General features: G+C 41.6%; 1 protein-coding gene across 2 annotated transcripts; it reads left to right on the top strand.

Annotated features, from left to right (window-relative positions):
• Positions 1–4,975: 4,975 nt before the first annotated feature.
• On the top strand, positions 4,976–23,875 carry HACD4 (3-hydroxyacyl-CoA dehydratase 4). 2 transcript variants are annotated; one of them, XM_032676173.1, is made up of 7 exons: positions 4,976–5,072; positions 9,691–9,794; positions 10,694–10,791; positions 14,821–14,933; positions 16,646–16,752; positions 17,486–17,617; positions 18,340–23,875. In XM_032676173.1, exons 2-7 carry the CDS (start codon positions 9,698–9,700, stop codon positions 18,420–18,422), a joined length of 630 nt encoding a protein of 209 aa, XP_032532064.1. In that variant the 5' UTR covers positions 4,976–5,072; positions 9,691–9,697; the 3' UTR covers positions 18,423–23,875. The 2 variants fall into 2 exon arrangements, with proteins under 2 accessions (XP_032532064.1, XP_032532063.1); XM_032676172.1 differs by having other exon boundaries at positions 10,664–10,791.
• Positions 23,876–25,140: the final 1,265 nt, after the last annotated feature.

The raw sequence follows: 25,140 nt of genomic DNA, 5'->3' as shown, positions 1-25,140 counted from the left end.
CAGTTCATTTTCCCAGAAAGGAAATATCTTGATAGACATATTTATATAAAACAGAAAGCTTCTCTTCTACAAAAAAAATAAAGCACATTTTACTTCAATTGTTTTTCAAAATGTTGCTCTCTCTTTAAGCAATTAAGGTACTTTCTTTTCAAGTCTCTTTGGATTTGAAGCGTACTCAGTTCTGGTCTCCACTTTTTGGGAAAAGTTCACATTGGCTAGAACAGATTTTTTCTTGTGATTACAATTTTTAATAATTAAAAATAAGTTCTTGCTTCACGCAGTTGAAGTCATGGTGTTGTCCTTGTGGCAAGCATTAAATCCTTGCATTAAATATACTTATATTTAAGAAGGATTTAGGCTGGTCGTCTGTTACTGGTCATTAGAAGTATTTCAAGATATTAAACCCTTAATTTTCTCTTTTTTTTTTTTCCTCTTTTTTTTCTTTTTTTTTGTTTTAAGAATAATAGGGCACATCTCCCTCTCTATTCAAGTTTCCCACAGCTCACTATTTGTGCCATTAAACCATTAAACTTCTAGAAAATGTCAGAAGCTATTGTTACAACTTCTATTATGAGTGACTTGGTAAAGACTAACACTTAAAAAAGGGAAATCTCCCAGCTCATCAAACAATAATTCCTCTTTATTATTGTAGTAACATATTCGGTGGGTTCTCATCCAGCAATGAAACTGAGAGCAGGGAACTGGGAGGCACAGATACTGTAGAAGCATGACTCATTTCAGAACTGGGTATGTCTTTGATATTTAGTTAGTCTTTTCATGGCCTTCCAAGCAAAACCTGTGAATTTCTCACTCTGCTAAAAAAAAGATGGTTGGGAATGAGAAGAAAGGACATGGTAAAGGATAAAGGCTATCTTTTTTAAAAATGGAAAATGAGGGATGGTATTTCCTGAAAGAAAATTAAAATGCAAAAAATTGTTGCCCTAAAAAAATAGATTATATTGTCCATGAATATGCAGATTCAGGTTCCCTAAGAACAGTAAAACCAGGTTATAATAATCAGCCTGAAACATCATCCTTTGCATCATAAAAATAAGTTCCTTCCATGTGGAAATATTTCAATTAAAAACAGGATTAACATGTGTTACAGAAATGCAATGGTTTGCATTTTTATCCTATGCAGAGAACATCGTCAGTAGCTTTCTATTGTTTACCTCAGCCTGGGGATTAGGGTAATAGCTTGTAGCCTCAATGCTTGAAATCAATGCTTGAAAATAACGAATCTCCCAAATCAACATATTCCTAAGGAGTTATGGGGCTGGTTATGAATACACAGGTCAATCTAGAGGCCATATGATCTGCTCCCTCAAAGACTCACAGGAACTGACAAATAAGGAGGGTAAAGCTGTCACATCTTCTCCAAGTGACATTTTGGGAGGTCTGGACAGAAACTGCCTGGAGGCTCTTGACTAGCTTCCATCATCCTTCCTCTTGCTGTGCTCCAGCTGTAGGGCAGCAGCAAGGAGATGCCACCAGTTGCTCTATCTGAAATACCCCTGCCTTCATTGTAGCTGAACTGTCCCAAAAGGTGCAAATGCAAAAGAAGGACAAAGTCGAACAGACTGGCTGTGATTCTCTTTTTCCTTCAAAAGCATTTCCAAACTTCATTTTTCACCTGATAAAACTGACAAGCTAATCACAATGCCAACTGTGTGTCTGTTTGGTGGACCCTTGTGGCACAGTGCTTGCTCCCACAATACATCTCTTCTCATCCTAAAGCAGTCAGGAACTTTCATGTGATTTACTTAGATGATACCACCAAGTCAGCACTGGTGAGGCAGGACCTGTTTGCAAGCCAGAGTCTCTGCTGAATTTACAAAATCTCCAGGGTTTGAGAGGTGTGAAGCTGGCACGGCTGCTGCTTCCCCTTTTGTCTGGTTTGAGAGTACAGACAAAAACACCGACACTTTTCCCCATTACTTGCTTGCAGCATGAACATGACTTTGCTTCCCCAGCTGCCTCTGCCAAGCCTTCCTTTCCTCATTAGCAGTCTTGGCCACACAACATGAACACCATCCAGCACTGGGCAAGTACTCTGCCTGCTAGTGAGAAATAAGAGTGGGCAGTACTGCACCACATCATCCCCAGGCAGCCCAGGATTTACTCTTTAACTAAAGTGAATAGCACTGGACTGTTTGCTTCCAGTTAAGCACTTGTTTCAGAGCTGTGAGTTACCAGTGCTTAAAATAGCACAATCCACTGGCCAACACAGGCTTGAATTCACACAGACAAAAAATCTAATAATGGAGGAAAGGAGATATAAAGTTAACAAGAACATTGAAAATTGATTTTAAGACACATGGTTTCTTTTCTTAAAAACACATCTGCATATTGCTTTTATAACCAGGATTTGGAAACAAAAACTATGCAGATGTTTTATTGTGGCGATGTTTCCTGTTTGAAGAGAATGAGATTCTTTCCATGTCACATGAAACCTTCCAAAATTGCCATTAACTTTTCACATAAAACATTCCCTTGCAATGGTTCCTGACACAAGAACTGTGCCCAAACAGAACAGTTTTTCCCCCCTCATGATGCAGGGAAACTAAATGTGGTAACAATCTGTTTATATTTTGAGAAATCCAGAAGACTCAGGCAGAACATGGGCTAAACAGTCATGTAGTTTGTTTTAAGAGATGCCAGCACTTTCATATAAGTCATTTCTTGATGCTGGTTGAGGAGTGTCTAGACTGAAGTTTTTTTGCCAAAGCAGCAGCTGGAGCGGAGAAGAAAGTTATTTTCCAAAAATGAAAAGATAGATTTTTTACCAAGACTTATTTTATTGCTTCCATATCCAGCTAATATGTATTCCAACAGTATCGCTGAATATTTGCTTTCAACTGTATGTCTTTGCAGCTTACAAAATTGTTAAATGTTTTAAGCATAAAAACCCTTCTCCAAAACCTGTGTACCTGGAAGCATTCCCACCTCTATCTAGTCTCATAAAAGCTGTTACCCATTGTAACTGATTTTTCTTTCTCATACCTATCACACTACAAAAACACCACTGCAAATCGCATGGCTGAAGAGACCTTATATGTGTTTTCAACTGAAAATTGTACACAGAAAAAACCCCTTGTATTTCAGAGAAACATTTTTCTTATTCTAATGTCTAGGATCAGGTTTGATTGGCCAGATTGACTACAAGCCACTGGCTGAATTGTATTCTACATCTCCTAAAGGAGAAATTGAATATCCATGTAAAAATAGATTTATGAGCCCTGTACCTTGGCACCCTGTACTCTTGCAGCACATTGTCACTCAAATGGGTGCATTTATAAGAGCACTATAGTTCAGGTGAGAAGTACACCTTTGAAGTGAATTTTCTAGTCATTGCCCCATGCTATGTCTCATTCCTCACCACAGGGCAGGATTGGAATGCACCAACATAATTAATTTCACATGGACAAAAGGACAACATCACTCCTATCACATGCCATCACCCCAGGAGATTTTTTTTTCAGCAGGCAATGGGCATCCACTCCACAGGGCCAAGCTGCTGCCAAAGGAAAGCCTTAAAAATGCTTCAGTGGTGGGCAGCACCTCACTAGGCTCCTACCAGGCTGTGCCATGGGTGGCCACCACCATGGACAGGAATTGGCATCCAGCTTGCAAGCCCTTGCAGGTGCCCTTGTCATCTGTGTAAGCTTTAGCTTGGCAGCTGCCCATGAGAGGTGTTTTGCACATCACAAAGCTAGCTGAGCTGTTGGTGCTTTTAGGTATTTGCCTGCTCTTCGAAAAGAGCTATTCTTCCTGCTTCTGGATCTTGTTACAGTGGTGAGCTCCACTCCTGCAGTATTAGTCACTCCAGTTGTCCTTCTAGAGGCAGGCAGCATGGGGGCTGTTTTGCAAGAGCTCAACAGAGCCTTTCAATAGCAATTTGTTTAATTGCTTAACCCTTTAATTAACACTGATTATTTCCTCCTGACAAAGAAATAAATTCTTTAGCCTAGAAAAATATTATGGTTCTTGAGCAGTGAAAGTAAGATGCCACACAGGCAGGAAAGCCAGTCATGACTGCATGACCTTTCTGCTAAGGTCCCAGGTGGAAGACATAATCATAATCATGGAAAACACTTTGCCCCCTGTGCTTACCAGGAGATCATCCACTTGCCGGGGAGACATTTCTTACCTCCCAGGACACCACAGGGAGTAGAGATGGTCCTGCCAGGAGCTCAGTGCCACTTTCAGGAGGGATGAGACCTGGTAATGCACTTTTTATTGCCCAGACATTCTGTACCTACACAAAACTATGCTTATTTTGTCCTCAGTGACTGCTTCAGTTATAGCATCAAATTTCGAATATCACTGTAGGATGGGATGGGGAAACTTTAGGATTGCTGTGTAGGATTGCTGTGGGGAAACTTTATTTATTGGCAGAAGGGAGTTTATAAACACATTAAGGCATTCTTCTTCATCTGATTTATGATGAGATATCCCAGACACTTAAGGGCCGAAGTAAACGAGGATGAACACATATCTTTCCTGCCAGTAGTGCCCATATTTCACAGGGGCATGAAAAACCAGACATTTCTAGATAAGAAGTGGAAAATTCTTTCCTCTACCTGAAATAATCTAAAGTTCTCCTTTTATGTTGTGCTCCCAGTCTTCCTTGTCATTTGATAGTGTTGTTAGCATCATTGTAGTGTTGATGATTTAAACATAAAAGAAAAAATTTTAATTTTGCATTTATTCTCTCCAGTAATCCTTCAAAATATTGCTCTGGGTTAAGGGATAAGGTTAGTGGGATTTGCAGACTAGCTTACTAGTACAACAGCAACAAACAATTTAGGTTAGGTTAGGCTTGGCTAGGTTAGGCTGGGCTAGGCTGGGCTGGATGAGGAGTGGACCAAATGGAATCGAGACATTTGGGTTTAGAAGCTTCTTTCTCGGGAAGTGCAGTGTTGTTCCTGCTTAGTCTACATACAGTGACGTCGGGGGGTGGGGAAAGAGGAAAGAGGAGGGGTGATCTCCTAACAAACAGCTGTTGCAGCTGCAGAGAGGAAAAAGGAGAAAGCTCAGGAGCAGCAGAAGAAATTTGACCCTTGCAACAGGTAACATCTCTTGAGCACAGGTGACCTATAGTGCTCAAATACAAAAAAGTAGGGGGGTGGAAACAGAGGGTGGGATGCGCCTGTGGGAGAAAAGTATATCAGCTATTCTAGTTCTCAGCAGCTCTCTTCTTCCTGAGCTACAGAACTTGCAGCTTGTCACAGGGGTGGGAGGGGGAAGGAACAGAAGAACAGACCAATATGACTTATTATGACTTAAAAGGAAATGGTGTCAGCAGAGGGGCTTTTCTAGCAGATCTTTCCTGCTGAAATAAAAAAAGGAACATTGCTCTCTGGTTTCAGCCTGAAGGCTGGTTCCTCATGTGCAGTCAGGGCACATGGGAAGATGGCCAAGTGCAATGGCCCTGACAGCAGGGAAGTGCTCAGTGCATGCAGGCCCAAGTGGGACCCTGGGACCAAGGGTCCTGGGATGCCCCCTGAGAGGGACCTGAGTGTGGCCTTCATCCTGGCACTCTGCAAGGCACATGTAGCTGGGGCAAAGGGATGCCCTGAGCTGAGAGCCTCTGCTGTGCTGTCACCTTAGCTCATGGGGAAACATGGTCCTGACCACCCTTCAGACACTGAGGGCACCTACCTGCATGCTTGCCATGGATCATAGTTGTCACAAAGCCATACTGGAGACCTTCATGATAAAATAATAAAATGCAACAGTAACACCTATATGATATTTCTGCCTGAGGAAATACATCAGGCTTTGCAAGCAAAAATGGTAAAATCTCTGCTAGTGAATAGAAGGGAAGGGAGGCTATTTGGGACCATGCTGCTGTGTGTGCTAGTTCTGATATTTCTAACATTTCGTCTAGTTTTCTAGGTTTTGAGCCTAGAGAGAAAGCATATAAAATTTTCCACTGAGCAAAGCTGATACTAAGTACGATAACTGCATTCCCAGCATTTCAATGTGTTTGGCATAAAATCAGCCACGGTAAGGAGAAACTGACAACTAAAACAGCAGATAGTAAATCTGGCCTTCTGTCTCCTGCAAGATCCATGTTTGTTTATTTCTCTCCTGTCATCAATGCAAGCAGAGTACTGAAACGTGTAGTGATCCCCCCATGCCTTCAAAGGAAAGCAACTTGAAAGTCTTAAAGCACATCACACTACAAGGGAGAAATGCAGCAGCAAATCAGACACTAGTGAGGCAAAGTGAGGTTTGGAAGATTAGCCAGTGAGACTGAACAGCTACCTTGTGGATGGCTAGTCAGTGTTTTGTCTCCAGTGGTGCTCTAGAAGCAGGTTCTGTGAGGTAAATGTGGAATGATGGCTGCTGTGAACCAAGGGAAGCAGGGAATCTAAAGCCCATTTCTTCTGCTAGTGACTTTCACAATTCAGCAGATGGCTGAATTTTGTGTTGTGATACAAAACTATTGGGACAGTGAAATAAGTTATTGTCAGCCTGCTTCTGTTTCTTTAGATAAAGAGATCAGCCTTTGGATGAGAAAGACCTTAGAGAGCAGTTACATTTCAACTTCTTTTTATTACACTGAAATCACCTTTTATTGTCTGCAGATTACTTCACCTCTGTCAAAGGCTTCTGTTTGCTCTCATGTACCTGTTGTGCAGTGATCAACAAATGGATGAAACATTTTCAGATCAGGCTGTTCCTTTACACTGTAGAGAATATCAGCAAGTGAGGGAGCTGTGCTGCTCGCGGCACTGGGGCCAGGATCTGTCTGCCAGGTAACACCAGCATGCTGCCTGCCAGCACATCTCTACACTGCACTGGGAATATGTAGCACGCCTCAAACGCCAACAGTGTGTACATATTTCAGCAGTTGCCAGTATGTTTTAAAGATGACGAGTTCTAATATGCAACAGCTGCCACATTGCAAAAACACTAATGTGAGGCTGCACTTACAAATGTCCTCTTGGTTATTCCCTGTTTAGTCAAGATCAAGTAGTTTAAGAATTATAAAAACAACAGTTTTCTAGGCAGCCAATGGAGAAAGAGTCTGGAAAATACAACCGAATCACTGAAAGACAAATTCTGAGGATGACAGACAGATATAGCAAACCAAAATTCAGATAAGAAAAACCACATGCTCAGCTTGCATCCAGTGCAAAGCCCAAATATCAGGCCAAAGACAGTGGTGGAACTGCTGGCTGGAAAGCCTGAAGGTTTTTATGATTGTTCCTTTAACTTCCATACCCATTACAGTAATTCCTATCCATCCAGTAATAAGATTGTTTCTTAAATCAGAACAATGTTCCTAATTTTCTATCTTTTTGTAATGTACAGTTTCCCATCCTTTTTTCTTACCACAAGATAGAAAAAAGTGTCACTCAGTAATTAAAGACATGGGTCAATATTTATAGATCTCACTGGAGTTTAGTACAATTCAGTTGTATCATACTTTTCCCAAAAGGAGGGTATATGGAATACATTCCTTTGTTATATGTCTTATTTTCATAGTATCAATGGGTACTGATGTCTCCTGGGAGAGATTTTTTTCCCACAAATTTTTTGTGCTTATAGAAGTGATGATATGAATAGCAGCCATCCTGCATAACTAGAAGAGAGGAAGACAGGTATTTTCTAAGATCTCCCTGGGACTTACTTAGAATAAAAATTTAGAACATCAGTTTATATAGATCAATTTGTATAAGTCTGTATTGTTATTTATGGTCTTGGTCCAGTGCTGGGAATGAAGTATAGGCATTTATCAAATTTAGATATTTCTAAACAGAGACACTGCCTACATTTGCTATTGTACAGATATAAATGAAATAAAGTTTGATGGCAGAGACTGCACAAACACACAGGATCAAGGGGCAACTTAAAGTGAGTACTATTTCTTGGGGTAGGAAATCAATAGGTCAAACACAGGAGATAAATTCTAGTACAAAATTAACAAATAAATTTCCCAAGAAGGTAGATCGTCTTTTTTATAGCTGGAGGACAGGCAAGCCTCTCTTTTCAGAATAGGCCAGAAGAAAATACATTTATGGGAAATTAAGGGCCTCCAGAGCTAACAGAGTTGATTGCTAGTTGACTCCTCGCTCACTGCTTCTCAGAGAGGGTCCCTGTGGTGCGATCCCCCTTTGCCAGGGGGAAAGGACCACGACGTTTCTTCTCGGGATTCCAGTGGCAAAAAGCAGTTTATTCAAAATCCCGTGGGCTTTTAAAGTCTCCAGGGGAGGGTATAGAAAGGGGAATGTGATTGGGCAAGGGTTCAGGGGAAAGGGAGTGGCTTGAGGGCTCTGCTAGCCAGTGGGGGATACAGGAGGACCAAAGTCCAATAACAAACCAGGGATTGGGGAGAGACAGATGAGACAACCAATAATGCTTGTGCAGGGGCGGGGACTGGTTCAGGGAGGGGAGAGAACATGGTGCTGTGCAGGGAGACCGCGTGGGTAAAGGAAATTACAGAATTTGGGGCAGAACCGTACAATAAAAACGCAAGTAATCGGTGTCGTTCCACTCCGCTCGATCCCAGAGAGCTACCGCCATGAGGGACCCGTTCCTATAGGCACTCTTTCCATGACTCATAATCTCTGTATTCTCCCACAAAGAGCCTTTGAAGTTTTGCAAAAAGTCAGATTATCCATAAAAATTAGGTTAGAATAGCTCCAAAAGTGCTTCTGTTCCAACAGAAGATTAATTTTATGAAATGCAACTTGAATCCAGCAGTCAGTGGAGTATCTTTGTTTAGTTACTTTTTCCTCTGGAGGCACAGATTTCAGTTTATGGCCACAGCTCACCCTAATGATTGGTGTAAACTCAGAATTTTTTTCTGGGCATATCCGAGGTATCCCAAAGAGAGCCTTTGATCCATAGGCAGAGTTCTGTTTACAACCACTGAGAGACAGTTTTCAATGATCTTTTTACATTTCACAGAATCATAGAATGGTTTAGGTTGGAAGTAACATTAAAAATCATCTAGTTCCAGCCCCCCTACCATGGTCAGGGACACTTTCTACTAGACCAGGTTGCTCAGAGCCCCATCCAACCTGCTCTTGAATACTTCCAGGGATAGGGCAGCCACAACTTCTCTGGGCAACCTGTTCCAGTGCCTCACCACCCTCACAGTAAAGAATTTTTCCCTAATATCTAATCTAAACCTACTTTATTTAAATTTGAAACCATTCCCCCTTGTCCTGTCATTACATATGCTTGTAAATAGTCTCTCTCCACCTTTACTGTAGGCTCCCTTCAGATACTGGAAGCTATCTCTTCTCCAGGCTGAACAATCTCAATTCTATTAATGTTTCCTCATATGAGAGGTGCTCCAGCCCTCTAACAATCTTGGTGATCCTCCTCTGGACTCTAACAGGTCGATGTCCTTCCTGTGCTGGGGATCCCAGAGCTGAATGCAGCACTCCAGGTGGGGTCCCACCAGACCAGAGCAGAGGGGCAGAATCACCTCCCTCAACCTGCTCGCCCCGCTGCTTTTGATAAAGCCCAGGATACAGTTGGCTTTCTGAGCTGCAAGTGCACATTGCTGAATTATGTCCAGCCTCTTATCCAGCAGCACTCCCAAGTCCTTCTCAGCAGGGCTCTTCTCAATTTCAGCTCTTTTTCTTTGATTTACTAACATGTCCAAAGAGGGTGCAATTTCTTACAATGTTGTGGTCATACGGTTTATTATTTTCACTTCCACAGCTTTACCATGAACATGTACCTGTTTGTGTATGACTTAATGCAATTCTGTGGACATTCATGGATATTTACAAATATGATCATCAGGTTCATGACATTTGGAACAGGTAGGATTCCTTCTCTATTTTCCTTAAGCATTTTAAGACACAGTGACAGACACAGAGAAATATCAAATGAGAGATTAAGTTAAGATTCTGAGTATGTGACTATAATTCAACTAGGAAAATACTCCATTAAAAAGACTGAACAAATTCCTGGTACCTATGTTCTGTCCCTGTTACATAAGGAGTGAAGCTCATTTTGCTAATGGGCTTTAATATTCAGCAGCATGCTAGTAACATTTGACTTAGACATAGACCGAAATGTGACTAGGTCCAGTCATTATGGCAAACGTTAATCTTACTGAAGCCACCAGGAGAGAAGATGTTAGTGGTTATTGCACATGACTCTCTATCTCCAAAAACATTACAATGTATTTCTCTCTATTGCCTGGAGTTAAGACACAAAAATAGAAAACTAGTGAAGATTTATAATGGTGGACAGTTGTAGGCATATAAAATGCCTCCTTTCTGGTCTACTTGTTTTAGGCAGTGTCATGCATACGGATGGAGGCAGGAACTCAACATCTCCTCATGTTTAGACATTCCTCATGCATTTGCTCAACATTTCCTCCTATTTAGAAATATCCTAAAGTGGTATCTCTAAACCAACACATCCAGCACACTGTTTGCCCATGAATTAAATATAGGGAATTTAATTACTATCTCAGCTCCCTGCCTCTGTATCAGAGCCACACATGGAGCGGACTGCCTGTTCCAATCCCTGAAGCTTGGCTTCTGCTACCCAAAAGTTTGGTACTGTGTGAACTTTACTTCTCTACATCTCCAGTGGTGATAGGGCAAGAGCTAACCCAGCAGTTGCTCCAGACCTTTACTGTATAACCATACTCTACTTTTCCTCTTCACTTTGTCTGTAGATTCGTTGGCTGACACATTTTACTCCATAGGACTTGTAATGCGTGTTTGCCAATTGTTATCTATACTGGAGATCCTGCACATCCTCACTGGCATTGACAAAAGCCGTCTCCTCCCCAGGTTTTTGCAGGTAAGACCATTTCTCAAAACTCTCTTCATGACCTGCACATGTCAGCCATGGCCACCCCTGGGGACAAGCCCAGGCTGAACTACCCTGAATGTTCCACCTGCACCCTTCCTCAGGGAGCCTAGTCTGCTGATAGTTTGCTAACTGCAGGAATTGAGTCCTCAGAACTGGGTTGCTTGGGAAAGGATTTCCCACTGAGGGACAAAGTCTCAGGCCACCAGGCATCTGAGAAGGGTTAGGCAGGCCAAGGCCAAGTCACACCATGAAAGAAAATGAGTCCTGTGTGATGGATATGCTGGGGGAAGGCAAGACAGGGCACAGTTGCAAAGCTGATGCAAAAGGGACGTCTCTCAGGGCATTTGCAGCTTGAGTTGGAGGAGGGCAGGAGAACATGTCTTTGTCATCAAAACAGAAGATAATAAAATGTGACAGTCTGGCCAGGGAGTAAAGGCAGATGGGACTGGTACCTTAGTAAGGAGATAGGAAAGATATAAAAAAGACTGGTGGTTTTGTGAACAAAACACCAGTTCTTCGTCCTATGCAAACAGGATTTGATTTACCAAACCAAAACCAACGTACTACTGTGATAAAACCATTAATTTTAAACTTTAAATATTTAGTAGCACTTTTCTCACTTTCTTTTGTTGTTGTTGTTTTTTTTTTTTTAAAAACATTCACTGAATTGAATAGCTGTGTAAGGGTTTCAGCTACCAAGTATGATACTGCAATCACAGTCATTAAAAAATGGAAGTGAATGTGCTGTCTGCTCCTCTGCAAACCTCAGCTAGCCAAATTTGCTCTGTTTCATTTACTTGATTCAAAAACACAGGCTGCCTTGTGGAAATTTACGCCCTTCTACAGAACTTGCTGTATTCTGTGAGAGATCAGTGCTAGGAGAGGAAGGAAATTCCAATTTGATTTTAAAGAAGGAAAGAAAACTGAAACCATTGTAATTATGCTTTGTGACATGTTAGCACATATTTTCTTTTTATGAATGTGAAAACATAGGACTTGGGGATTTGCTGGTTTGTTTTTTTTCTAAGCAAGAGAGCAGCAAAAGAGAATCCCATATTTTCATTCATGTGAAGACAGATGATCCATACAGAAAATGATCCATTGCTGAGCAGTAGCATGTGCTTTTTATCTGTGTGTGTATATGTGTGTATACACACACATGTGTATATTTATATATGTACATGACTTCATGTATATATGTATACAGATATGGTGTGTATAGGGGCACAATATCAACAGACATTTACTGGAATCTCCTTCAAGTAGCTTGTCACTTGCAGAGAAGGTCCCCAGTCTCTGATTAACCCCTGCATCTACCTTTGATTTATGCATGCTACATAAAGGTATGAGCTGCAAAAGAGCACAACGTCTTGAAAGAGAATAAAGGCAAGCAGGCAGGCAACCCCCTGATTTATGCAGAAAAAGAGGTAGGATGCCACTGCCTGTCCTCAAGGGGACATTACAATTGCTCTGAGTAGCCAGGTCTGTGTCCTGCCTGCAGACACACTCCAGAGTAAGGCCACATGTCGTTTCCGGTTTCAGTGTCTGGTGGCTGCTTTGTGCATCCCATTGTTTGCCAGATGAGACTGCAGTCTAACAGGAACAGAAGACCCACAGGGGGTGCAACTTTGTATCATGTTCAGTTTCCTGCTCTTGCAGGTGCTTAACATAGTTTACTGTCTGATTACCAAGTTCCATCATGTGCAAATAGTAAAGCTGAGTGCCTCCATCACTCCCCTTCCCAAACCTCTGATGAAGGAAATCTGCCTCTTGGGTTTCTGCTTGTGCCTTAATGAGAGAAGGAAATCCACAGCCTCTTCCACTTCCAGGTCATTGTGGGTCTCCATAGCCACTCTGTCTCACTAGCCAGTGCACATTCTTTTGAAACTGGGGATGGTGACTTCCTACTGCTTGTCCTTTCTCTCACTGATATGGAATCAGATTCTGATCATTTGACCCATGCTGTTTTCCAATGCATTTCCACCCAGCTGCTTCTTGAAAAGCAAGTGACCATTTGGAAAATCTTCCAGCTCTGACATCTAAAAACATGTCCATCTTTTCATTATCAGGAAATTATCTTTTCATTATCCTTGGTCTCTAGGACAATTTCCTGTGGCAACTCCCTGAAACTGCTCTTTATTAACAACATTGCAGAACTCTCTCTCCACATCTCAGTCTGATGTTAGGGTCAGTAGCAAAATGCCCACATCACCAATCCTGCACTCTTTACCACCCTTCATCTAACAATTTTATCTCAGGTCTATTTTATCTGTTCTCTCCAGCACACAATTCCATTCAGTGCTCACACTGCTTTTACCTTTGTTTTATTTTCCCTCTTGTGATGGTTGTCCTGCCATGTTTCTCCTACCTCTGTTCTATCTGGTTTCAGATCCTGAATCAGTACTTCCAGTTCCCCCGTATTTTTGTCAGGTTCCTCAGCATCACTGTACAAACACAGGACATATTACCTCTCACTTTCTGTTTCTTGGCCCGTATATACAGAAGTCTGTCAACATCTGACCTTCTTGGAAATCAATTCCTCAGTTAGGGACCTATGGGATCAGCAACACAAGATGACAGTCAGGAGAGCGTTAGAGGCAGCAAAACCATTTTTAGCTATTGTGGCCCCTCAGTGCTTTCCAAGATGAGGAACCAGATCCCCAGGGGATAGACATGCTTTCTTTCTGTATGAAAAATTGCTCTCACGTAATTTGGCTGAATAGTGAAGTGAAGGCTGCTTTATGCAACAGATGTGGATTGCAAAAAAAAAAAAAAGTTTGTCCCAAAATGATCCACACAGGAACCCATAAACATTATGTAGCAAAACTACCACACAAATTGGCTAAGAGGCAAAGTTCTTATTTCATTTAAGGTAGGAGTAAGGTAAAAAGGGGACACCAGTGAAGAATAACTGTGCTTATAAAAATAACCTTGGTAATCCATTTTCATTTCACAACTTTTCAATGACTTGACACCTCAACCTCTGAAATCATTAAACCTAAGGTATCTTATGGAAGACATGGCAGTGGGTAAAAAAAACAAACAACGAAGCCATATTGATTTATACTAACTGAATAGATGCATGTTTTCTTCTTCAACACTTTCAAATACAGTGTAAATCAGAGTGAATTGGTAATGTTCTCCGCGAGCCTGACAAGCAAATTCTTGGCAGTACTAATATATTTACTTTGCAGGGCAGGGCATGGATACTGTTAGGAAACTTTTCCAGGAAAGCTGCAAAAACACAAACTTGTTTTTAATTTCTTGAGCTTTAGTATCACAAAAGTCTTTATTTTAAGCTGGGGACACTGCCCGTTTAATCCACTTTTATCTCTTCATTTGTAAAGGCATACCTTGTGGGTTGGATAAAATTCAACCACTAGAAAAATCTTCTGACATAAATACTATGGCAATCATTCACGTAAGTGACAAACTTAAATCCACCTCCCCCAGCCAAGAATAAGATGGAAAGAAAGACAGGAATTCTGCTTTTCCTCCCTCTTTCTGCAAATCTTACATGACAGAGATGCCTTGAGACACAGATCTCTAAGTTATGGCAAACAGAGCTGGGAGCGTGAGATTAGTATTTTCCGGCACACTACCCCTCCAAGAAGTGCCCTCTGTATCCCACTGCCTCCCACACAGCCTACAAGCAAGGAAGCTCATCTCTACTGGCCGTCCAGGCACCCGTGTGCAGTGGGAGTAGTCCTTGCTTCCACGACCTCAGCCGGTTCAGCCACAGGTTTCCTTGGCTACAAACCCAAGTCATGCCGGTTGGCAAGCAAACCTCCACACTTACCACCGCAGATGTGCGATGCTGCAGCCAGCAGTCTCCAGTTGCCTGTGCTGAAGGCCAATGGGATCTTGAACAAAAGCAAGCCAAGAAACAAAACACTGACTGCTGAATTTGCATAAAGGAAACTGGATCCACCCGTGGCCTCCTATTTTGCCAAAATGGCACAGAAATAACAGCTACAGAAGGTGCTATATGAATTCAAAATTCTCTTTTCTTTTCAGATCACTGAGAGAATAATTGTTTTATTTGTCGTGATCAACAGTCAGGAAGAAGTTCAAGGGAAATATGTCGTGTGTGTTTTATTTTTCCTTTGGAATTTATTAGATGTGGTCAGGTAAGGAGTCAACATCAAAACCATGAGGAGAAAATGGGTTATTCTTACCACCAGAACCACCCCCTTACTGTGCAGCAAGCTCATTTAATTGTTTCAAAATTGGCAAAGCATATTATCCATTTTAAGTAAAGCTTGAACCTTGTAAGTTACTTACTGTTTTTTATAAAAATCCACATGGTTGAGAGGCAGAGTGACTTAAAAATATAAGACAGAGCAATGCAGTAACATAATGCATTATCATTTGTAGTTCAAAGGCTTTGCCTTTTTTAACAAAAATTTAAAACGAAATCACAACTACCTTCCAAGGAACACCAATTTCCAAAAGCGATTTACCATCCTGTTGCTTTATTTTTTTGGTTTTATCCACTTTGATCCAAGATTGACAGCACAGTACGCCATGAGCAGAACTTTTTGCTAAAATGAAAAGATTATTCTAGGTTAATTGCACCTGTGCTTTTCAAAGAGCCAAGAGGTCCCGTAGCAGAGATGAGCATTTTGGTGTAGTAGGGCATATATCACACTACAAGGACAACAAACATACTTCTCAAATGTAACATAAGCCTCTATGCACCTCAGTTTGTACACTTACAGCAGGTAAAACATACAGAATTAAGAAGTATTTTAAGAAGACATAGTCCTCACAGTAACCTACGTATGGCAGCAAAATCTTTTTTTCTTCTGCTAAAATAGCTTTCTGCTACTTCGAATATATTGCTTAGGGGACTGACTGAAAAATATGGATTTAGGCAGCAAAGGAAATGCATGTTATAAAAGAGATCTAAAAAAGGAAAGTGTCAGAACTGATAGAGATTTTAAGTCAGCTTCAGAGTATTTGTACTACATGTGTTAATAGATTACTACTTGTATTATTTTCATTATTGCTCCATCCCATTTATTTTTGAAGCTTGTAAAGCTAAAATAGTAGAACTTAATCTGAAATGAAAGGGTTCTGTGCAGCTGGAGAGATGCCAAAATATAAACAGAATTGGCTGTAAAGTCCTGTCAGTGCACAGTAATTCAATCAATGCATCATTAATTTTCTATCATTGCTAAAGACCTGTTTCTCAGTGTTTGGAAAGCTGCTGTACCACTTTAAGATCAAACCAGAATTAGCTCATCTTTGGAGACTGAAGTCCTAAGCATTCCCAGTAACAGCCACAGTAAGAATAAAATCATGAAATACATTGGAGCACAACTGTTTGTTTTTTTGCTCCTACTACCCCTTCTGAGATGTAGCATAGGAGCAGATGTACTACAGAAGGTTAAGTTCCTGCAATTACCTTCCTGTTTAGCCTTCTCCAGCAATGATTTAGCTAGCTCAGCAGTCATAAATTAGTATTTTCTTAGTCCCAAGTGATAGGCATATTCTACCGGCACCTACCCAGATGCAATATCCCAGATGCAAATAATATGAAATTTATTTTCTAATGGATCAGTATGAAATCATGATGTTTCTGATGGAGCTGTCTGTCTGGAGGGCTCTATTGCTGTCTGCCTGCTCTGGAGTAGCACCACAGACCCACCTCTCCAAAACAATGAACCATCTACTTTTAGGCTATGGAGCCTTAAAAAAGCCGTTGCTCACTCTGAAATTTACTGATATAGGCAGCTCCAAGCTCTTCTGCAATTCCTTTGGATTTTTCAATAACATCTCTTTATTCTAAAAGACATCATCATGCCCTCTGAGCTCATCTGCTTTCCTCTTGCTACAGATACACTTACAACATGTTGGCAAGGATGGGAATATACTACCTACCATTGACATGGCTCAACTTCTCACTGTGCATCCCACTTTATCCCCTTTCAGTTCTGGCTAAAGGTAAGATGTGGGAAAGGTACCAACAACTTGCTTCCTCAATATTCTTCAATAAAATGTGATCACTTTAACTGCCATTTGCGTTTAAGGTAGTTCTTCTTGCGTTGCCAAAGTTTTCATAAATGTTTATGTACCTTCAGATTAACCTGTATGTCACCTCTCTTTCTCTTTTCTGTTCTTTTTTCTTTAATAGGAGCTCTCTGACGTTTGGAGTTTGTGTGTCTGGTGGGGTTTTTGTTTGATTTTGGATTGGTTTTTAACAATATAGGAAAATGTTCATTTTTCTGAGTAAAGCAGAAAAATACTCTCGTAAAAGACAAACGGATTCCCCCATTCCAGACTGAGCACATTAGACAGCAAGTTCCAAAGCTGCCTTCTCCCCCACTGAGGTTGACCTTACTGGTTTAGGCCATACTTAGCAGATCATCATACTTACTTCAAGAAAAGTGCCCACTGAGAGCACACTGAAAGCACTGTAACTACAGGATTGACACTGAATAGGAAATACTTGCTAATTCTAGTACTAAGAGCAATTAGCACCTCAGACCTACAAAACTGAACTCAAGGAGAAAATGTTCATATGTGTATTAATATATGTGAATGTGAATATATATGTATATTAATGCATAGGTATATACAATACAGCTGTTTGTGTTTTAAAAGTAATTAACTGTTACACAAAGCTTTTTGATGATCTTCCACCTCCTTTTGACTAAGGATTTACCATGTTTTACAGCATTTGCAATTTGTGTATCACTGCCTTATTTTGAATATTTTGGCACATACTCCATCAAGCTACCATTTCCATTCGCCTTCTCAATCTACTTCCCCTATGTTCTGAAAATGTACCTGCTAGTGCTCTTTACAGGTAAGTATCTCATCTTTCAGAAAGCTGGGTCCCAAGGCAACTGGGATGTCTATGGCAACAAAAAATCAAGTCAGTATTGTGCCTTTCACAAACTCTAACTGTCTGCCACATCTTCTGCAGACCACTGCAGAGAAGTGTATCACCACCTGTTTTGATTTCCAGTGTCTTTCAAATACAAGTAACTGAATTTGTAAGATACATTATGTGTGTGAGGCATAAAAATACAAACCAATAAAAATTGTTTCAGTGGTCCTGGCCTTACAGCTACTTAGAGAAGCTTTCTTTTTTTGTTTTGTTTTGTTGTTGTTTTTTTTTAAATCAATTTCCATTTGATCATACTCTTGTTCTGTGCAACTATTGCTCATTCATTTGTGCTAGCTGGGATGAGAAGTTATATCTAAATTAACACTTTTACCGCTTGATTATTCAAAAGAATGAAAAAACTAGCTCACTCCCAAACCTGCATGTAAGTAGACTCCTTCTCCTCCTCCTCAAAATACTTTTGAAAAATTTGGACATTACAGACAAGTCTTTGTTCTGTCATGGACTTTAACATGAATTTGAAGGATCTCAACTTTATGATGCAGTGTTCTGTTCCTAAGTACGTGGAAGGAACCGTGCAAGGTTGCCAGATGAAAGCTCCTACTGCTCCTTCTAAACTTATTCAAGACAGTTTTGGACTCTGCTCCCTTGTTCTTACACCATTTTGTGTTTTGATTCAGGTATGTGCTTTATCATCCAGAACCTCTTCTCCGAGAGAAAGGCACACCTAGGGACAGGCAACATCAAAACCAAAAGAAGCTAAGTCGATATTTTGTTTCGAAATACAAAATATACTCCTAGTGGACTGCTGCATATCATAAGTTAAAAAGAAATGAGACAAAGATTTTTCAATGCAACGCTCCTCTTTGCATGTACATCATCTGGCTGTGTAGAATTTTCAGAAAGGCAGGTCTCTTGAATGCACCTCAAAAATGGAGCAACTTTGGAAAACTTTTGAAAGTTTTAACTAAAAATTACTGGAGTTTTTGATATTAATATATTTTTTCTAACATATATTAGAGAATTCTGAACAAACTGAAGAGTGCCTCCACTCACAGTCACACCAACAAACCTTATTTCAGTATTAATTCTTACCTCATTGGCAACAAATACTCTGTAATGACAATTACCATTTAATCTGTAAGATTACTTTATATTAGGCCAACATGTATGTGCCTGATATATAAAAGTTAAAAAGGCTGGAACTGGAATCTCTCAAGGAGAAGCCAGAACCTTTGCAACCTATGAGACTGACATGCTGATTAGCCCCAGGCACTCACATTCTGGCCCATTCTTCACTTAACAAAAGAAGATTCCAGTACATGCAGCTAAACCAGAAAGGCAAGTGATCAGGTACTCAACTACTATATATTCAAGGGGATATTTAAGGATCAGAAATACTTATGATCATGTATCTGCCATGACTTGCCTCTCTCCCCTCAATGATTTTCTCCCATGCTGAACAGCAGACAGATGTGTGCAAAAGAAGTGGGATGCAGTCAGGCCAAATACATGTTGCTCTTTAAAGGGAACTGAATGACTACCAAAAACCATGTGCAAAAATTTAGGCATTTTACTCAATTGCATTGCTCCTCATACTTCTGCAGGACTATCTGTGAGAATGCAACTAGATCATTGGCTCTTCAGAGGTTGGGAATTAAGAATACAACAGTAACACAGTAGATTGTACAGGCAAAAGTAGCCAAATAACTCATTTTGGCTGGCAGGGGCTTTTCTGATGTTTTATTTGTATTGATTATCACCTGCATTTCAACAGGTGGGGCAGAAAAGTGAGGCTAACTTTTTGAGCTTGACTGAAAACTTGCGGAGGGAGGCAAGATAATAGTAGGAGAGAATATAATAGGAAAATAAACACTATCAGAATATGAAGAGGCTTTTGCCCGTAAGACTTTTTAAACCACGTAGCCTAAGAAGTTCTGTAAGGAAACAGGGAAGCTAAACTAATGTGTTATGATAGGTCACCTACTATACTTTTTATATATTTAATATCTGTGGCAGGCAATGCCTGCAGACTATTGTGACCACTCTATTTGCAAACCATAAGCAACAAGATCATGCATGCAATAGTATAGGGTCAACCCTGGATTCTTTTTTTTCAAAGCACTGGAAACAGATAGGAATTTGGAACTTACTAGACAAACACAAGTACTTCCACTTTGGACTTCTGTCTAATCCGAACTGATTCCAGTGTGAACAACATGAAGAAACATCTAGAACAACTGAATAAGATGACAGTTTTGAAGAGGATAGCCAGAATAAATCCATATGAAACCACTATATAACTTTGAAACATGGACATTATCCCCCTTGGAAATTCAATCTAATATGTTTGTTATCAAACTACCTGGAGTTAACATACCCTGTAGGAGGAAACATCACATAAGATATTGTATTGGGTCTACGTGGCAAGGCTTTGGTACTGTAGAAGCTGTAGGAATTGCCTCCATGAGAAGCCTTGGGCCTCCCCCATGCCAGAAACAGCTGGCTCTAGCCAGTTCCAAAATTGAGCCACTGCAGGACACTGCTGAGCCAAACAGAAAAAATGGTGGCATCTCTGTCAACGTGTACATAAGAAAAGGTAAAAAAATGTTATGCAGCAGCTGGGAGAAAGAAGAGTATGAAAAATTGAGTGAAACAGCTCTGCAGACACCAAGGTCAATGGAGAAGGAGAGGAGGAGCTGCTCCAGGCACTGCAGCAGATTCCCCTGCAGGCCATGGAGATCATGGTGGACCAGGCTGTCCCTCTGCAGCCCATGCTGAAACACGCTATACAGGAGATATCCACACTGCAGCCTGGGGAGGACCCCATGCTAGAGCAGGTGGCTGTACCCTGAAGGAAGCTGCAGCCCATGGAGGGCCCACATAAGAACAAGTTCCTGGTAGGAACTGTGGCCCATTAGGGACCCAGGCTGAAGCAGCCTTTTCCCAATGGCTTCCCTTTACCCCATGCTAGAGCAGTGCTTGAAGAGCTGCAGCTTGTGAGAAGGAACCATCAAGGTCTGTATCCCATGGGAGGGACCCCATGCTAGAGCAGGGGAACAGCATGAAGAGAAACAAGCAGCAGAGATGAAGGTTTATGAACCAAGTGCAACTCCCATTCCCTACCCATCTTGCACTGCCTGGGGAGGGAGGAGGTAGAAGATTCAGGAATGAAAGAGTAAAGCTGACCCTAGGCAGAATGGAGGGGTAGGGAGAAGGCAATTTTAGTTTTGTCTTTCTTAGCATCGTAGTCTATTTTTAACTGGCAATAAATTAGTCTTCCACAAGTTGAATCTGGTTTTCTGATAGTGAATGGTAAATGATCTCCCTGTCTTGACCCACGAACTTTCTCCCTGTCCTGTTAAGTTGTTGGAGTGAGAATGGACCTCTGGCAGCCAGTCTGGGTCAAACCTACCGCAGATTAAACCATGTTTATTGTTTTATGTTAAAAAAACGTTATGTCACAGAGTCTCGCAGCAGTCTAAAAGGCTAGAATAGGAAAAGGATTCTTTGAAATTCACTATGGGGAGGAGTCCTGTAGGCATAGAAGAATTCGTAAGAGGAAACTAGAACTTGCTGTTCTACTTAGGAAGCTTTTCTCCCTGTCCCTTCTGCATTTCAGAGAAAGCTGCAGGGAGAGCTGTGAGTAAGCTCTCTCTGGAATGCAGGAGAGATTAAGTTCACAGACATGTACAGGGCCTCCTTGGGCCAGAGATGGTGGGGGAGGAGAAAGAGAGGATAAAAAAAGCCCTGGAAGAGCAGGGGAGCCTTTTTTCTGAGGCCCAGTGCTGTCCTGCAGCACTGTGAGGTTTTTGTAAGTTTTTAGCGTCCTTGTCTTTGAAATAAACCTTTCTGAATCCTTTCCACTGCCTTGGCATTTTTGGGTAAAGTATCTGCATACCTTACAACCCCCAAACCCAAACTGCAAGAAAAAGGCATGAACCTAATGTCAGAAGACTTCCCCACCTCCTTCTGGTACAGAGGTAACTTGAGGCAGGCAATTGGGAGATCCAGGCAGTCAGACTTCCATGTGCGACGACAGCAGGCCACTGTACCTTCAGCTCCAATGCCTCACCTGAGTTTCTGGGAAAGCTCTGGATTGGGCATGCAAAAAGATGTTTAATACAACAGCTTTTATGACAAAGAGTTGTACTTCAATGATTGTAGCCTGTTAGAGAGGGATGGGATCCACCTGTCTACAGCAAGAGAATCTTTGGCAGCTTATGCCATTATGTTCTCCTGGGGCGTAGGCATGGCAGGATGGGTCGACAAGGGGAGAACAGTGGATGTTGTCTACCTTGACTTCAGCAAGGCTTTTGACATCGTCTTAGGTAAGCTCAGGACATGTGTTAGATAAATGGACAGTGAGGTGGATGAAGAACTAGCAAAGCTCAGAGGGTTGTGTTCAGCGAAACAGAATCTGGTTGGAAGCCTGTAGTCAGTGGTATTTCCAGGGATCAGTACTGGATCCAGTCTTAATTCAATTTGTTTACCAATAACCTGGATGAAGGCATCAAATGCACCCTTCAGGAAGTATGCTGATGATACAAAGCTGGTGGGAGTGGCTGATAAACGTGGAAGCTGTGCTGCCATTCAGCAGAACCTTGATAGGCTGGAGAGCTGGGCAGAGAGAAACCTAATGTGGTTCAACAAGGGCAAGTGTAGCGTCCTGCACCTGGGGAGGAATAACCCCAAGTACCAGTACAGGCTGGGGGCTAAACTACCAGAGAGCAGCTCTGCAGAGAAAGACTTGGGAGTCTTAGTGGATGACAAGTTAAACGTCAGCCAGCAGTGAGTTCTTGTGGCCAGGAGGGCCAATGGTATCCTGGGGTGCACTGGGAAGAGTGTGGCCAGCAGGTCGAGGGAGGTGATCCTGCCCTCTACTTGGCCCTCCATACTTGAGGAGAATTGTGTTCAATTCTAGACTCCACAGTTCAAGAAAGACAAGGAGCTACTGAAGAGGGGCCATCAGTGGGCCACAAGAATGATCAGGGGTCTGGAACATCTCTCTTAAAAGGAGAGATTAAGGGAGCTTGACCTGTTTAGTCTGGAGAAGACTGAGAGGGAATCTCATCAATACATATAAATATCTCAAAGGTGGATATTAAAAAGGTGGTGCCAGACTCTTTTCAATGGTGCCCAACTACAGGACAAAAAGCAACAGCCATAAACTAAAACACAAGTTCCCCCTCAACATGAAGAAGAACTTCAAATTGAGCATGGCAGAGCATTGGAACAGACTGCTCAGGGAGGTCATGGAGTCTCCCTCTCTGGAGACATTAAAAACCCACCTGGAAATCTGCTTTTGAGGACTTAGAGATCCACAAGTGTTGGTCAGTCTTTAAGAACCACCCTTTAGAAGCATAGGAGCAGGCTGTGCCAAAAGTCAAGCAAGAAGGGCAGAAGAGCAGCTTGGCTGAACAGACGACATTACTAACTAGCTCCCTAAAGCACTTAAGATTTCCTCTCTTGAAATCCAGGGTAGCAATTCTGATGACCTTTTTTCTCATTTACACCAAAAAATTTAAACTGAACCATTTCATGGTCACTGTGGCCAAAAGAGACACCTACCATCCCATCTCCCATGAGTCCTTCTCTATTCACAAACAAGTTGGGGGGGCATCTTTCCTAGCTAGCTCACTGAATACTTGTGAGAAGAAATTATCTTCAGCATAATTCTGGAACTTCTCAGACTTGCTTGTTGCAGTTATGTGTGAGAAGTTGAAATTTTCCATAAGGACAAGTGTTGGAGGTGCCCCAAAAGAGTCCTATGAGTGGTGGAAGAGACTTAATGAGGAGAGATCAGAGGAAGAGGAAGAAAACATCTCAGAGTGCTCCTACGCTGTCATGCACAAGATATGATCATCATAACCAGAGAGTGCCTATTTCCAGCATTTTACTTAGTTATACAATTGTTCCCTTGTTGGCATAGTATGTTTTATTATGAGAATGTGTGATTCCCTTCTCTGTACCCCTGTTACCCCTTCTCCTATTGGTTCTATGTAAACCCTTTCCTTATTTGTCTGACCCTGCTGCATCGCAGTACTCCCCATAGATGGTTTTTCATTTGTCCATGTTTAGATAAGTTCCACCCCTTGTTACTGTGATTGGCTGCTCCTTGAATACTTCTCCCAGTCTCCACCCTTTGTTCTAGCGAGTTCCCTGCTCTCCCTTTATAAGCCGGTGTCCATGTCCAATAAACGGCCATTCTGTGTCACACTGTGACTTGCATGCAGAGTGGTCCTTCTGGGTCTTGCTTAAGTGGGGGTTACAGCTCTCCCCCTGTCAGACAAGGGCTACTGATCCAGAGATTTCTCCTCATTGTCTATAGATTAAATAATCGGTGCTGGTGTCATGGATGACTGAACAACAGCAGACAACCACAATGACATCTGCTTTGTTTTTCATCCCCCTAATTCCCACCCAGAGGCCTTCAACCTTAACTGTAAGGACTGTACAGTCAAACCTGTTCCTCATACACAGTGCAACTCCTTTGCCTCATCTGACCTGCCTACCCCTCCTTAACAGCCCATAGCCCTGCAACCCAGCACTCCAGTCATGGGACTCATTCTACCAAGTCTCACTAATCCCAATGATATCTCAGGTCTGGGAGCTGGCTAATGGTTCCAGTTCATCCTGTTTACTTCTTATATCACGTGCTTTGGTGTACAAGAATTTCAATATGCTTCTAAACTCTCAGTGCTCCCTGCAGCTGTGTTAGCATTGCCACCCTCAGGCCATGCCATGCCTTCCCTTGGTTTACATTTTTTACTACACATCAGTAGAAATTCAGTTAATTTAGATGTTTATATACTGCTCCACTATGCAAACTAAAACACAGCAAGTAGGCATCACCCAGTGGTTCCCTTTAAAAAAACCAAAAATTTCATCTGAATTAAAATGCTACTACACATGCAAACTAAGATAAGTAAAGGTGTAAGTTAGCTTGAAACAGTACATTAGAGATGGCACTATTAAAATGTGACATATTTGGCTTTGTTAGATGTTACTTAGAAGTATACACACAAATAGAAACGTCATCAACTCAGTGACAACTGCTTTCAGTGAGTCATTCTGCACATTCACCTTTAGATAGTCTTCTCCGTATACAGCTGCATATGCAGCATGAAATTACAATTAATTATACACTATTTTGGAAACACAAACAAGTACTGCACTAATCCTCAACACACCCAATCACTGAAGAAACGTGATCACTGTGGGAAGCCCACTGCCATCCCACAGGAGCCTTGTTGGATGAGAAACAACCCCCCCTGCCCCTGCCAAGAATCAGAGAATCAAAGCATATTCTGAGCTGAAAGGGATCCACAAGGATCACTAAGTCCAGCTCCTGCACCTGCACAATACAACCCCAAGAGTCACACCATGTGCCTGAGATCATTGTTCAAACACTTCCTGAACTCTGTCAGGCTTGGTGCTGTGACCACTTTCCTGGGGAGCCTGTTCCAGTGCCCACCCAC

Source organism: Chiroxiphia lanceolata, chromosome Z (genome assembly GCF_009829145.1).
Source record: "Chiroxiphia lanceolata isolate bChiLan1 chromosome Z, bChiLan1.pri, whole genome shotgun sequence".
NCBI lineage: Eukaryota > Metazoa > Chordata > Aves > Passeriformes > Pipridae > Chiroxiphia > Chiroxiphia lanceolata.
Note: the sequence above shows the minus strand (reverse complement) of the source record. Positions and strands in the feature narration are given on the sequence as shown.